General features: G+C 34.4%; 1 protein-coding gene across 3 annotated transcripts in view; it reads right to left on the reverse strand.

The window, feature by feature from the left end:
• Window positions 1-17,500, reverse strand: part of LOC115229905 (endophilin-A3) — a 56,206-nt gene that overhangs the window by 3,924 nt on the left and 34,782 nt on the right. For 2 of the 3 annotated variants that reach the window (XM_029800160.2, XM_029800161.2), the window contains 2 exons: window positions 3,703-3,803; window positions 2,620-2,723 (listed from right to left, as the gene is read on the reverse strand). In XM_029800160.2, coding sequence (XP_029656020.1) covers window positions 2,620-2,723; window positions 3,703-3,803 — 205 coding nt within the window. Of the gene's footprint in view, window positions 1-2,619; window positions 2,724-3,702; window positions 3,812-17,500 lie in introns of all 3 variants that reach the window. The other variant, XM_029800162.2, reaches the window with a different exon arrangement.

Below are 17,500 nucleotides of genomic sequence, written 5' to 3' on the forward strand. Positions count from 1 at the left end.
TAATAATAATAATAATAATAAATGCCCTGATGCAGTACCAGGCAGTGGCTCTCATGGCTTCTGATTTTAACTGATTGGAAGTGTTATCATGTGGATTGATTGTCTTGGTATAAAAGATGGGCTACAGCAAATATTCTGCTCAATACCACAGATTTGCTTGTCAGTTGTTTGACCTTAATCAATTGAGCATGTCCCTTAGTGGCTGACGATATGTGCATCTCTGATCACAAGCAGAAGTAGTGGGGGAGCATCATAGCCGTGTGTTGAGAGGAATTCTTGGAGGTTTGGATAATTCACCTCTGGAAACATGGGTGTTTCGTGCAACATACTTAAACAACTCTTATTCAGGGACCATTTAAGCAGGATGGGCTACTCAACCAGAAAAAAATTCTAACTGGGCCCCACCTGCAAGGTCATGTACTGTTTATCTTGATATGAGATCACCATGTTGTGCACATATGGTTGTGATGCATGTGCATAGTGTACCCTTATCAGATGGGTATACTGGGCTTCATATATTTTACCCCAGTGTCACTTTGATGGCATGCTCTGCTCTCTCACTCAATAATAATAATAATAATAATAATAATAATAATAATAATAATAATAATATATATATATATCATCATCATCATCATCATCATTTAGCATCTGTTTTCCATACTGGAATGGGTTGGACATGTTAGCATACATGGCAGGTCAACTAAACACTAGATTAAGTATTTAAAGGCACCAAATGGCATTATTGCATTTTGAGAAATAAACAGAAATATATCAATGACTTGTAGGGACGCAGTATTTCATTATGCAACCATTATATACCATGAAGTATATTAAACGTTTTTATAAGTCAATACCGTATTCTACTGTGTTAGCAGTGCTCCTACATCACTTGTTAAGATTATCTCTACAGATATTATAGCCAACCTGATTTTGTTACATTTTATATCTGATACATCAAATGCAAACAACCTTAACAAATGATGTAAAGCGCACTGCTAACACAGTAGGACATGGTATTGACTCATAAAAACATTTAATATACTTTATAGAATATTTATGGTTGCATAACAAATTACCGCATACCTAAAAGTCATTTATATTTATGTACCAGCTTCCAGAAATATGTTTGATATGTAAAATTGATATATCCAATAACGTTACACTGTGTTTGGTCTCATTGTTCATTTAAATCTGATGTCTTGGATATGGAACATCATAACAAAAATTAGTACTGGCTATCATTTCTATAAAATATCTGTAGCGATAACTTGTGGTGTCCACTGACACAAGTTTCCAACCTCAAATGCTCCTGCCCCTCTCATAAATCCTTGTCTTGTGAGTTACTTGTTGACCCTGCCAGTGCTGGTGCCCACATAAAAAGCATCTAGTCCACACTGTAAAGTGGTTGGCATTTGGAAGGGCATCCAGCTGTAAAAACCATGCCAAAACTAAGCTCGCTTGTGTTAGTGCCACATAAAAAGCAATGTTGGTGTGTTTACGTCTCTGTGACATAGTGGTTTAGCAAAAGAGACCAACAGAAAAAGTACCAGGCTTACAAAGAATAAGTCCTGGGGTCGATTTGTTCGACTAAAACTCCTTAAGGTGGTGCTCCAGCATGGCTGCAGTCAAATGACTAAAACCAAGTAAAAGAGTAAACAAATAAAAGAATATATATAGGTAGTGGGGCTCCGATAGGAGTCTCAGTGGGGGTTCCAAAAGGGGTCTCAGGGAGTAGCGTCCCTGCCTTTCTGAGCTAGTTTTCCACTACATTTCTTAAAAATCATGGTAGAGGCCTTAGTCTTGAGACCACTCATGCCTAGAAACTGTGGTTGGGAGTAAGCTCCCCATAGAAAATCCAGCTCCAAAAAGGCCTCATAATAGCAAAGGAGAATTGGCACCAGTCAGCCCAAAGGTTGGGGTGGGCTGCACCTGCCTACCTCGGTTGCTATGGCATTGAAGTAGATCCAGCCACCCCTGTTAACGGGGACAAAACCCAGATTTGAAACACAGGATGATGACGATGATGATATAGGAGCTACTTACCACACAGGAGTGGCTGTGTGGTAAGTAGCTTGCTTACCAACCACATGCTTCTGGGTTCATTCCCACTGTGTTGCATCTTGGCCAAGTGTCTTCTACTATAGCCTCGGGCTGACCAAAGCCTTGTGAGTGGATTTGGTAGACGGAAACTGAAAGAAGCCTGTCGTATATATATATATATATATATATATATATATATATAATATATATATATATATATATATATATATATATATATGTGTGTGTGTGTGTGGGTGTATGTGTGTGTGTGTGTTTGTGTGTGTTTGTGTGTCTGTGTTTGTGCCCCCCACCCAACATCACTTGACAATCGATGCTGGTGTGTTTACATCCCTGTAACTTAGCAATAGAATAAGTACTAGGCTTACAGATAATAAGTCCTGCGGTTGATTTGCTCAACTAAAGGCGCTGCTCCAGCATGGCCACAGTCAAATGACTGAAACAAGTTAAAGAGTAAAGAGTATATGTACAAAGACATGCACACACACACACGCACGCGCACATATACATGCATGCACACACATGCCCGTACGCACATACAACAACAGTGTTACTTACTTGTAGTCAAGTGTCTCACAAAGTCGCTCAAGAATTGAGGCAGACTGTTTATGGTAGTTTGTTATAGCCTCCACGAAAGCTTGCAACTGGGAGATTTGCTCCACCTGTAACAATAACAATTAGGACAACAGTAGTACATGTAGTAGTAGTGGTGGTGGTGGTGGTTTCAGATTTTGCTATCAAGGACAGCAAGGAGTGGGGTAAGTCAATTAAAGCAACCCCAGTCTTCAACTCGTATTTATTTTATCAACCCCCAAGAGGTTGGAAAGCAAAGCTGATATTGGATGAATTTGAACTTAGAACTTAAAGACGGACGAAATGCCGCTAAGCATTTTGCTCGGCGTCCTAATGATTCTGCCACCTCACCACCTTAAACGATAATGATAATAATAATAATGATGATAATAAAATAACTATGACAATGATAGTTAAAATAGAAGTAATAATAATAATGATAATAATAATAATCACTTCTACTAAAGGCACAAGGTCTGAAATTCTGGGGGAGAAGACTAGTTGATTATATCGACCCCAGTGTTTCACTGGTACTTAATTTATCGACCCCGAAAATATGAAAGGTAAAGTCAACCTCGGCGGAATTTGAACTCAGAATGTTAAGATGGACAAAATGCCACTAAGCATTTCAAGCAGAATGCTAACGATTCTGCCAGCTTCCCGCCTTCATAATAATAATAATAATCCTTTCTACTATAGGCACGAGGCCTGAAATTTTGAGGAAGCGGGAGAGTTGATTACATTAACCCCAGTGCGTAACTGGTACTTAATTTACTGACTCTGAATGGATGAAAGACAGAGTCGACCATGGTGGAATTTGAACTCAGAACGTAGCGACAGGTAAAATGCTGTAAAGCATTTCATCCAGTGTGCCAATGATTCTGCCAGCTCACTGCCTTGGTAACAATAATAGTAGTAATAATAATAATAATAATAATAATAATAATAATAATAATAAATTTCTTACATTAGTAATAGGAACGGAATTTTAACAAAGGTACTTATAGGATATTTACTCAAGGCAGTACGAAGACACATGCAAAATACACACACCACTCAAATACTTACATCATTATCAAGTAAATTAAACATAGCTGTCTCTGTGATAGCTTTGGTTTCTTCAAACTTTTCCTCGGCTGTTTTCAATTCATCATCAGCAATACCAGAGCCTGGAGAAGACAACAAAAGAATTTAGTTTAGAAACGGCATAAAATCACAGGTTTTTTTTTTTTCTCCACCAATACGTCATTTCTCATAAAACAACAAACAACTCATACAAAAAACTTCAATAAACCTCAACGAACCTACAAGGAGAGAATACAACGGATAATATACTATAATAAATATTATTTTTAAAAATCACTATATTGAATAAACATTTAAAATTTAATTTAGTGATTTTTTAATAATATTTATTAATTTAGTGATTTTTTAATAATATTTATTAATTTAGTGATTTTTTAATAATATTTATTAATTTAGTGATTTTTTAATAATATCCATTAATTTAGTGATTTTTTTATAATATTTATTAATTTAGTGATTTTTTAATAATATTTATTAATTTAGTGATTTTTTAATAATATTTATTAATTTAGTGATTTTTTAATAATATTTATTAATTTAGTGATTTTTTAAATAATATCTATTAATTTAGTGATTTTTTAATAATATTTATTAATTTAGTGATTTTTTAATAATATCTATTAATTTAGTGATTTTTTAATAATATTTATTAATTTAGTGATTTTTTAATAATATCTATTAATTTAGTGATTTTTTAATAATATTTATAATTTAGTGATTTTTTAATAATATCCATTAATTTAGTGATTTTTTTAATATATTTATTAATTTATTGATTTTTAATAATATTTATTAATTTAGTGATTTTTTTAATATATTTATTAATTTAGTGATTTTTTAATAATATTTATTATTTAGTGATTTTTTTAATAATATCTATTAATTTAGTGATTTTTTTATAATATTTATTAATTTAGTGATTTTTTAATAATATTTATTAATTTAGTGATTTTTTAATAATATCTATTAATTTAGTGATTTTTTAATAATATTTATTAATTTATTGATTTTTTAATAATATCCATTAATTTAGTGATTTTTTAATAATATCCATTAATTTAGTGATTTTTTAATAATATTTATTAATTTAGTGATTTTTTAATAATATTTATTAATTTAGTGATTTTTTAATAATATCTATTAATTTAGTGATTTTTTTAATATTTATTAATTTAGTGATTTTTTAATAATATTTATTAATTTAGTGATTTTTTAATAATATTTATTAATTTAGTGATTTTTTAATAATATTTATTAATTTAGTGATTTTTTAATAATATTTATTAATTTAGTGATTTTTTAATAATATTTATTAATTTAGTGATTTTTAATAATATCTATAATTTAGTGATTTTTTAATAATATTTATTATTTAGTGATTTTTTAATAATATCTATTAATTTAGTGATTTTCAATTCATCATCAATAATATCTATTAATTTAGTGATTTTTTAATAATATTTATTAATTTAGTGATTTTTTAATAATATTTATTAATTTAGTGATTTTTTTTAATATATTTATTAATTTAGTGATTTTTAATAATATTTATTAATTTAGTGATTTTTTAATAATATCTATTAATTTAGTGATTTTTTAATAATATTTATTAATTTAGTGATTTTTTAATAATATCTATTAATTTAGTGATTTTCAATTCATCATCAATAATATCTATTAATTTAGTGATTTTTTAATAATATTTATAATTTAGTGATTTTTTAATAATATTTATTAATTAGTAGTGATTTTTAATAATATTTATTAATTTAGTGATTTTTTAATAATATTTATTAATTTAGTGATTTTTTAATAATATTTATTAATTTAGTGATTTTTTGAATAATGTTTATTATAGTATATTTAAATTTTTTATATATAATACAGATAATATCTCAATATCTCAATATCTCAATATTGAATTACTTAACAGAGGTTATTTCTCTTAATTGTATACATATATTATATATTGTGACATTTGATTTAGAATTGCTAAATTGAATTTTCCCCTGTAAGTTTCGAATTATATTCCCTACTATTATTTTTAATTATAATATATATATATATATATGTATATGTATATGTATATAAATATATATATATATATGGAGAAACGAGGTTTATTTCCGTGTAGGAATTAATATTGATGTGTTAATTTGGGATTTGAAAATGCACTTGGAGGCTTAAAACAAATTGTAGCTTTTCAATTTTTTTTGAGCAAATTTATTAAAATACCCTACTGGTTTCAGCAATTATTTCATTTTCCAACAGGTAAATTTAAAAAGTTTACAAGAAATTAAAGATATAAGAGAGAAAATTTGGTGAAACATGCTTACTAGAATCAAACATTCATACAGATTCAAATGTGCAATAAATTTCAAATGAATAGAAAATAATGAAAGTTCAAACATTTAATGAATTTCATAATGATAATACTTGATAGAGAATTCAGTGGATTTCAAACGAATAAGTTATATAAACGCTTAGTTTTCATAAGCCTCAGGACTCATAGCCGAAGAACATAACACCCAATTGTCCTGAATCATTGTATCGTGAGTGTAACGCACCAACTACTAAGCCCAGCACATTCACACACACACCGACACATAATATATCTGATATATATATATATTTATATATATCAAATGTGAGGATAAAATTCTTTTCGAAAAAAATATTTTTTCGAAAAAAATGTTATCAATGGCCAGCATATTAAAAAATACCTTTAACGGTTAAATTTATAAACAATTCATAAATGAGGGCAAAGGAAAAAAATTCTAATGCCAAATATGCCGAAAAATTGGACATATTGTCCATTAACCATATAATTTTTTCACAATACGCACGTTATTTATATATATATATATATCAACCAAGTGTTTCGAATAGAAATCGGGTGAACTTCAGATATATAAATGAATTAGACCACAAATATTCAGTCCTTTCATAGCAAAAGAGATGTGTGTGTGTGTGTGTGTGTGTGTGCGCAGAGAGAGAGAGAGTGATGAGCCAATATTTTTCACGCGGACGTTTTATAATCAGAATATATAATTCAACTGTAAGGGCGATAACTCTCAGTGACTTTGAAAGATCTAGGGGAGATAATTCACATGCAAAACTACCAGAATTTTTTCTTTTTTTAATTGAAACTCAGAAAATTCCCAATAAAGACGGCCAAGCGAACCCTAGTTTACATTTTTAGCCATAGGTATCGATATTTAATACGCCACTAACATCGTGGTACAATAGGAAAATAATGTGTCATCTAGCCTGCATAAAATGTTGATCTCGGCAAGCGCAAATTCTTATCCTTTACTTGTTTCAATCATTGGACTGCGGCCATGCTGGGGCACCGCCTTGGAAAAATTTTAGTCGAATGAATCGACCCCAGTATTTGGTACTTGTTTTTTCAAACCCTGGTACTATCGATCTATTTTGCCGAACCGCTAAGTTATGGGGACGTAAACATACCAACATCGGTTGTCAAGCGGCGGGGAACTAACACACAACGGGTTTCCTTCAGTTTCTGTCCACCAAATACACTCACAAGGCTTTGGTCGGCCCGAGGCTATAGTAGAAAACATTTGCCCAAGGCGCCAGTGGGACTGAACCCGGAACAATGTGGTTGGGAGGCAAGTTTCTTAACACACAGCCACGCCTGTCTTTTTCTTTGCTTTTCTTTTTTTAATTTACTGAATAATACTATAGTCATCATAACACCAGTAGAATAGAATAGAATAAAATAGAAGCGAGCAGAAGAGAGAGCCGCTATGAATTCGTCCGACCAGCTAGAAAAAACACCCACATTTTTTCTACTCATGAAAACGGTGAAAGACGTTGAATAATAATCTTAAATAGGCAATGCCTGAAAGTCGTGCGTAGTAGTCATAGCTTAAAATACCTTTAATCAAAGGTCTTCTAAATCAAAATCGACAGCACGCTGGCTAAGCAACAACAGACAAACAATAAACGGCTTTTCTGCTCAATAACGCAACGGATTTGAACGCACAATCAAAAGTTATTCAATATCTTGTATACAAAATCACTACATAAGCATCTCAATACATACTAAAAGATTGCCATAAATTACAAGAAATTTCCTTTCTTCTTAATGCGAGAAAAATATTTTAGAGAGAAAAAAATACCAAAACAATGTTAAGCAGTTTACTCGGGGGCCTGAACTGCATAGAAAACTAACAGTTCCATCCATCTATTTTTCCCACTCTCCACAGGGTCCTGCCTGAAATAACCATTATAGCACTTTTTGGCTGGATTCCCAGCTTTAACTAACTGAGACTGTGGATATTTCCCAATCGTTAAAAATTACTATTTTTTAATTCTCACAACGTGAGACATTCAGCAACAGTACTTTGTAGTAAAGATTGTTTGCCAACATAACATGGCAGTCCTGGTTTAGGACTAATTTTTGCTATAATTTAGCCCCTGGAGACATCGTCTCCAGCTGGCTACTATTCCATGCTGATGAAGAAAAAATAACTCAGAAATCGCGATACACAGATATTGTTTTGAGCTGAGATGGGGTGCTAGATTCCCTTGTTCGAAAATATAAGGGCACAGACCGGGTCGCATAGCCAGCTGGAGACGATGTTTCCTGGGGCTAAATTACAGCAACATTAGTCCTAAACCAGGACTGCCATGTTATGTTGGCAAACAATCTTTATCCAACCATCTCGTTCCACATCTACTCTTGGGTTTCCTGTCAGTTATCACGTCCCGCGATCTTTTCTCTCAATCTGGAGAAAGTTGTGACTCGACCTGGAGAGACTCTCCGATCTCTCTGCTATGCATTCTGTCCAGTAACATTACTCAAAAGATTCCCCGGAGGACTCCCACTTGAATTTGCGATCGTAATAAAATAAGCCGGAGTTGTCTCCCATCCTTGCCAAAATTGGTTTCAAATTTTGGCACAAGGCCTGCGATTTCGGAGACGGGGAGGCGTCTATTACATCGACCTTGTGCTCAACAGATACTTATTTCATCGATCCCGAAAGGATGAAAGGCATAGTCGACTTCGGTGCAATTTGAACGCAGAACTTAAAGACAGACAAAATGCCGCTAAGCGTTTTGACTAGCCTCATAAGGATTCTAGCAGCTCGCCAGAATTATTAAAATAGCACTCATTGAGCGAATGCTGTCATTTCATCACCGCACAGTTTACTTCTAATTAGATTCTCGTTAAATTAAATTTGTAAACGCAAACTTAACTATATTTGGTAAACGGTAATACATGAGTTTGACACGTTCCAATGTCGAAACTCTTGGCCTTCGAGTCACTTTGTAAATTTTACCAATTTTACAAAATTTATTTCGAACGAGGGTATGCAGGGGAGATAATTCAACGGGGGAGACAACTCTTGATTTTATACGACATTAAATTCGAAATAGTTTAGTGTAGATTTCGTTGCGCTTTTATTATTTTTTTAATTTAACAGATATAACGGATTTTCTTATTTTTGCATGTTCGGAGTATAGAAGTGCGATAGAACTCGAGTCCAAAGAATCAAAATATAGGTCAGAAAAGAATTATATTACCAACGGTTTTAAATGCGCTGGGTAATCTATCACATACCACAGCTTCACATAACAGACTGGTCAAATAGAGATGTGATCATAGCTATACTATAAAATATGTAGTACTATAGATTGAGTAAAGAGATCGAATACTAGCTACAGAATTGTAGGGGTAGCTATAGAAGTATGATGGAAACAACAGAGGTATATGGTATTTTAACGTGTATAAGGAACCTTTTATGTCAAAAATTAGGTTTGAAAAATATGGGAGTTTTTTTATACATGGATAGTATTATAATCCCTTACGAGACCTTTTTCTCCATATTTTTAAGCCCCCAAAATTAGGGGGTTCCTTATACACGTTATATGGTGGCAAGCGTTATAAAGGTGTAATTTCAGGTATGGTGGTCGTAGTAAAAGTTATACATGTCTAGTAGTAGCTATCAGTATACTGGTACATACTGAAGTGCCATGATAGCTGTAGATATGTGTGTAGATATAGAAGTGTGGTGATAGTTGTAGATGTATGAGAGCATGAGAGTTGTAGATGTATTAGAGTATTTGGCACACGATTATAGGCGTCGTGAGTTCGATTCCTAGAGCAAGACACTTTATTTCACGCTGTTCCAGGGCACTCAGCTAGCAAAAAATGAGTTGTACCCTGTAATTCAAGTGGGCCAGCCTAATCAAACTCCGTGTCCTGCTGAATTTCCCTGAGGAGTATGTTAGGAGTATGCATGTCTGTGGAGTACTCAGCCAATTGCACATTAACTTCACAAGTAGACCTGTAGTGGATTGCCAGTTAGTTATAGATGTCCAGAGGTGGCTGAACAGATGCAATGAGAATTATGGATGTCAAAAGAAAAAAAACTGATGATGATAATGAACCACTTACACTAAGATTTTTTTTAACTTAAAATGCAGAGGGATAAGTCTGGAATACCATGAGGCACTTAATCTAGTGCACTACCATTCCTGCAAACTAGACTCACCAATCAGATATCAGTCATGTGCAAAGTGCTAGAAATAACAGCAAAATCTCAAATCTCTCATTAGGTTTATCTTGAAGCAAAGTAATAACCACTGTTTGAGAGTTGAAGTATACGTGACTGTGCAGTAAGAAATTTGCTTCTCAACCACATAGTTCTGGGTTCAGTCCTACTGCATAGAACCCTTGGGCAAGTGTCTTCTACTATAGCTTCAGGTCTTCCAAAATCTTGTGAGTGGTTATAGTCGATGGAAACTGAAAGAAACCTATCATGTGTGGGAGGGGATGTCTTTACCCCCATCCACTGCTTGACAACCAATGTTGGTGTGTATATGTCCCCATAACTTAGCAGTTCAGTAAAAGAGACCAAAAGAATAAGTAGCAGGCTTGAAAAACAAAATTAAGTACTGGCGTCAGTCTGTTCAACTAAAATTCCTCAAGGCAGTGCCCCAGCATGGCCACAGTCTGACAGAAAGAGCCAAATCTCTTGAAAATCGTATTCAATGGCTTAAAAATAATGAAAAGTCATATCAGAAACTATAGGGGGAGCCACATGAGAGCTGACGAAAAGATGCCGTTGATCAGAGATTTGCTGGACCAGAGCAGCTGTGTTGTTAAACAACAAATACTAGTAATTATTATAACTTTAACTTAATTGCAAACCCAGATTATTAATTAACTAAAGAACAAATTAATATATTAATTGTTTCTGTGGATATTGAACCACTTAACGAACAAAAATAAATATGAAAGATATTTCCAGATTATAATTAAACCAGAAAAAAAATTACAGAATGTGAACTAACGAGAGAACCATTAATCAATCAATCCACCTCTAAAAGACATATTTGTTACAAACAGATGTAGTTGGATGGTTAAGAAGCTTGGTTTGCAATCATGAAGGTCGGGGTTCAATCCCACAACAAGGCATTTTCAGCGAGTATTTTCACCTTGAATTGATCCGAGTGACAGTGTGTAAAGGGAAACTGTGAGGAAGCTTCCTCCTCCTTATCATCATCATTTAATGTCTATTCTCCATGCAAGCATGGGTTGGATGGTATGACAAGATGTGGTCAGCTGAAGAGCTGCCCAGGTTCTGAACAAATTATGCCTGTAATTCAAAGAGCCAGTCTTGACACACACACATACACATGGTGCCATGCTGTCAGTTTGTCTGAGGATTATGCAAAAGGTACAGGAGCCTGTTGAATAGTCAACCAGTCATCATACAGTAACAGTTCTTAATTCCACACGAAGAATTCATGAGTGGAGGCACGTGGTTTAGTGCTTAGGGTGTTGGGCTCATAAGATTGTGGTTTCGATTCCTGGGCCGGACGACGTGTTATGTTCTTGAGCAAAACACTTCATTTCACATTGTTCCAGTCCACCTAGCTGGCAAAAGCGAGCAAGCCTGTGATGGACTGGCATCCTATCCAGGTGGGGGATGTATACGCCATGAAACCAGGAAATCAGCCCTTATGAGCCAGCATGACTCAAGAAGCTAACTTTACATACTTTTTTTTTTATTTTTTACCAAGAAAGCCTCATGATAGCAAAGGAGAATGGGCACCTGCCAGCCCGCCTAAAAGTTGGGGTGGGCTGCACCTGCCTACCTCAAAAAGGAAGCTGCAAACAAGATGCCCAAAACCGGGTAAGATGGTGAGAGGATGGTTGCTACTGCATTGAGGTAGATCCGGCCAGCTCTGTTAACGGGGACAAAACCCGAACTTAAAATACTGAATGATGATGATGATGATGACTGATGACCAAGAATTCATTTAAATACAGGAAAACAACATAAAGTAAAAAACAGCCTGGAGCAAACTGTGGCCTGTGGCAATTTCTGAATGAAATGCCTAGCAAAAAAATTTATTTGAGTGATGTGACCTGCTTGATGATGAGCCCATGTCTCATGCGGCCCACTTCTCAAGAATTGTTGCCTGAACTGGGAATAAAGCAAACGCCAGGTGTCTTAATTTTTATTAAGGTACACGTATGGCTGTGTGGTACAGAAGCTTACTTCACTGCCACCCATTTCTGAGTTCAGTCCCACTGCATGGCACGATGAGCAAGTGTTTTCTATTATAGCACCAGGTTAACCAAAGCCTTGCAAGTTGGATTTGGTAGATGGAAACTGAAGGAAGCCCATCGTATGTGCGTGTGTGGGAGGGGTGATTGTGTGTTACTGCCTCCTTGTATTGACAGCATGCAACAGTTGTAAACGAGTATCACTGTCATGCAAGCAGGGTCTTTGTTTCCAGTCTTCTGAGAAATGTCTGGTCTTGAGAAATATCACCTTACTTTGAACCAGGTGAGGGTTGGCAACAAGAAGGACATCAAGCTGCAGAAAATCTGCTTCAACGAATTCTATCCAATACATGCAAGCATGGAGAAGTAGACATCATGATGAACATAATGCTGATTGTGATGATGATGATTGTGATGATGATGGTGGTGATGATGATGATGATGATGAGGATGATGATCTCCCCTTTACAGGTCAGTAAATAAATATATAATAAAAGGTACAGCCAGCCATCACTTAAGAGCAAATATAACTAAGAGACGGAGAGAGAGAAAGAGGGGAGAGGAGGAGGGAGGGAGAGAGTGGAGGAAGAGGGAAACAGACCGATACAGAGAGAGAAACAGAGAAAGAGAGAAATAGAGAGAGAGAAACTGGGAGAGAAAGAAACAGAGAGAGAGACAGACAGACAGACAGACAGACAGATAGAAGCAGAGAGGGAGAAAGGGAGAAAGGAGAGCATCAGTACCAAACTGGACCTCATTATAGCTGACCAGGCTGGAGCAATGATAAGTGAAATGCCTTGCTCAAGGATACAATGTGGTACCTGCCCCAGGAATTGCCCGCACACTTATGACCATGAGCCAAACTCCCTAATCACTAAGCCATACACCTTTAAATTGCCAGGTACGATAACAAAAGAGACCTGACTGCTATTTCCAGCAAATGGAGTGACCACATATAAAGGCTCCATATGTGTGTGTGACAGGTTGGAATATCAAAAACAAAAAAAAATACATTCCAAGTGAGAGACGCTAATTAAAAGCAAGCTCTGAGTGTAATAATAATTAGCAAAAGAAGGCAGCCATCAACGCAGAATAAATTACATACCAAAGTTTTGTCGTTAGTTTTAGTTAAGTGTATATTCATAATTAACTTTAAAGACTTGTTAATTAGAAACTAATAGAAATATTTATTGTACATCAGTTAAGATATTTTTTTACTTCTGAATTTTAACCTATTTGATTAGTTTTACAGAGAAGAACTTATATAGAAGGTTCCAGTTAATCTAAACCAGGCCTGGCCAACTCGAATTACATTGCAGGCCACTTTAATCAGAGAAAGTTTTTTGAGGGCCGCTTGTATACTTTATGAAACTAAATTACAGAATCAAGAATTTTTCATACTTTTCATTTGTTTAACCCTTTCATTACCAACCCGGCTGAAACTGCCTCTGGCCCTGTAGTACAAATGTCTTGTTTTCATAAGTTTTGAATTAAAATCTTCCACCAAACCTTAGTCACAATTTATGTTCCTAACACTAGCTTAAAGATAATGAACTTATTTTACTAAATTCTATGTTATACTTAAAATTAAATATAAAATTAAAGAAACACAGAGCATCTCAACAGAAATATGGTAACAAAAGGGTTAGCGAATGATTAATTTAACCCTTCTGATATCAGCCTGGCTGAAACTGGCTCTGGCTCTGAGTGCAAATGTTTTGTTTTAATAAATCTTGAATTGAAATCTTCCATCAAACCTTAGTCACAATTTATTTTCCTGACACTAGCTGAATGGTAACTAAGTTATTTTACTAAATTCTTTGTTATATTTAAAATTAAGTGAAAGAAACACAGAGCCTCTCAACAGAAATATGGTAACAAAAGGGTTAGTAAATAATTAATTTAACCCTTTCGATACCAACCCGGCTGAAACTGCCTCTGGCTCTGAGTACAAATGTCTTGTTTCATAAGTGTTGAATTAAAATCTTCCACCAAACCTTAGTCACAATTTATGTTCCTAACACTAGCTGAATGATAACTAAGTTATTTTACTAAATTTTTTGTTATATTTAAAGTAATTGAAAGAAATACAGAGCATCTCAAAATAAATACAGTAATGAAAGGGTTAAAATTATAAAATTGTAGGTTATCGTTTTAATGTCACTTATGAATTTTAAATTTATTTTGAATCAAATGTTTAACACAAACAATTTTATTTTGAAATTAAACACACTACTTCAAGAAAGTATCAAGTGGGCCGTATGCAACCTGCAGGTCTCAGGTTGGCCAGCCCTGATCTAAACATTTCCTTAAAAGTGTATGTGTGTGAATGTGTGTGAACATATGACATATGTACATGTGTGAATGTGGCACTATGTATGTATGTATGTACATATGTGTGCACATGTTTGTATGTATATTGTTTGTTTGTATATGAATGAGTTGTGTATGTATCTGATAGTCTTTGTGTCTGTGTGCATATCTGTGTGTGTGTGTATATCTAACTGTGCATGAGTGTTAGATATGGATGTGTGTCAAATTGTGTACATGTATGAGTGCCTGTGTGTGTGTGTGTGTTCATGAAGCTGTGAAAGTGGCTAATATAACTAGAAAGTCCTTAAGGCTAGACATGGTCGAAAGCTTTACAGCTGTCAAGTAATACAACATTGCTTTGAACCAAACATTATCAAAGAGAAAGAGAGAGAGAATGAGGATTGAAGGAGGTGTTTGTATGCAATTGTTTCCAATACCATTTGAAGTTGTTGCAGCTTAGTTTCAGAACACCTGCTCCAGAAGACCTTGTGATCAGACATTCCAGAAGTGACCATCCATTGTTTTTCTTACATGTAGGGAAAGCTAAGACTACATTATTCAACATGTTTCTTTTTTTTTTTTTTAACCTAAGTTGGTGAAGCATGATTCGAGGGAGATCTGGCTGCTATTCCTAGCAACATAGAGGCTCTCTCTCTCTCATCAGCTTGAGATATTGGAAGTGAAACTGAGAGCGAAACAAGATGGAAGAATCAGAGAGGTTAGACTTAGTGAGCAAAAGGGACATACTTCAACCACAGGTCTCCCTAGAATGGAATACAGATACCAGGAGGAGGAGAAGAAAGAGGAACTAAAGTGTTTGGTAAAGATGGGAGTTAATGAAGGTCTGGTCAGAATAATAACGTGAAAGTTTGATGAGGATATATACATATGCATATATGGGAATCATATATATATATTTATATAGACACACACATAAACACAGAGTTAACACTCATGTATAATCATATACAAGATCTACACTTCATACATACATACATACAGAGAGAGGGGGAGAAAGAGAGAAGGGTGAGCAGACAAAAAGACAGACAGACAGAAATAATACAAATGTATTTAACCATATACATTGAACTACAGACACAAATATATATATATTATATATATATATATAAACATACATGCATATAATATATTATACATATATATATATATATACATATATATATATATACACACACACACATATATATAATATATACACACATATACACACACACACGCATGTGTGCATGCACACACACACACAACACACACAAAAGAATACTACATGAGCTCCTACTTCGCTAAAGATAGTAGTCAAAATACTTCTGTGCCATGGAAGAAACACAAAATTAAAGCAGGCTGGCTTATGTTCACTACCACCAGTGATGGTATTTTAAAAAATAACATCGCTCTCATATTTACTTATATACACATATATATACACATATATATACACATGCCTACAGAGTATAAATAGCTAGTCATATATATATACATAACCATATACACAGATATCTATGCGTCATCGTATACATGTATCTGTACACTAATAGACACATATATACCTACCTACCTTAAATACACAGAGGACGACAACGTCACGATGTATTTGCCAGTCATAGTTGAAGAAGGGACAATGATTGCAATAAAATGGTTTCGTGAAGCAAACAAACAAACAAACAATGAAAATAAAAAAATAAAATCATCTGAAAATGGAAAACAAATGAAACAATACCAGAATGTAAAAAAAAATTAAAAAATTAAAAAAACAGGATGAAACAACAAAACAAAATAAACAAATGAAAGAAAAAGCAAAATAATGAAAGCAATAAACATATAGTAACAATAATTAATAATAATAATAATAATAATAATAATAATAACGATAATGGTTTCAAATTTTGACACAATGCCAGCAATGTTACCATCAGTTTCACATGGACTATTACACTTCACAATATTCTTTTCTGTTCTAGGCACAAGGCCCGAAATCTTTGGGGAGGGGGGCCAGTCGATTAGATCAACCCTAGTACTGAACTAGGACTTAATTTACCAAGCCCAAAAGGATGAAAGGCAAAGTCAACCTCGGCAGAATTTGAACTCAGAATGTACGAATGATTCTGTCAGCTTGCTACCTTAATAATTATAATCCTTTCTACTTTAGGCACAAGGAGTGAAATTGGTGGGGGAGGGCTACTCAATTACATCAACTCCATTAATCAATGGGTACTTGTTTTATTGACCCCGAAAGAATGAATAAAGGTAAAGTCGACTTTGGCAGAATTTGAACTCAGAACCTAAAGATAGACAAAATAGTGCTAAACATTTTGCCAAGCATGCTAACAACTCTGCCAGCTCGCTACCTTAATAATAATGATGGCGATGGTGGTGGTGGTGGTGATGATGGTGGTGGTGGTGGCGGTGATGGTGATGATGAGGGTTTCAAATTTTGGCAAAAGACCAGCAATTTCGGGAGAGTGGGGTTAAGCTGATTACATCAACCCCAGAGCTCAACCCTGAAAGGATAAAAGGCAAAGTCGACCTCAGCGGAACTTGAACTCAGAACGTAAGGATGGATGAAATGCCGCTAAGCAGTTCAACCGGTGTGCCAACGATTTTACCAGCTCGCTGCCTTAGTAGTAGTAGTAGTAGTAGTAGTAGTAGTAGTAGTAGTAGTAGTAGTAGTAATAGTAATAGTAATAATAATAATAATAATAATAATAATAATAATAATAATAATAATAATAATCCTTTCTACTAAAGGCATGAGGCCTGAAATTTCAGGGGAGGGAGTAAGTCGATTACATCAACCCCAGTGTATAACTGGTGCTTAATTTATCGACCCCACCAAGGACAAAAGGCAAAGTTGACTTCGGCAGAATCTGAACAAAGAATGTGAACACAGATGAAATGCCACAA

This window comes from Octopus sinensis, unplaced genomic scaffold (assembly GCF_006345805.1).
Source record: "Octopus sinensis unplaced genomic scaffold, ASM634580v1 Contig13790, whole genome shotgun sequence".
Classification (NCBI taxonomy): Eukaryota; Metazoa; Mollusca; class Cephalopoda; order Octopoda; family Octopodidae; genus Octopus; species Octopus sinensis.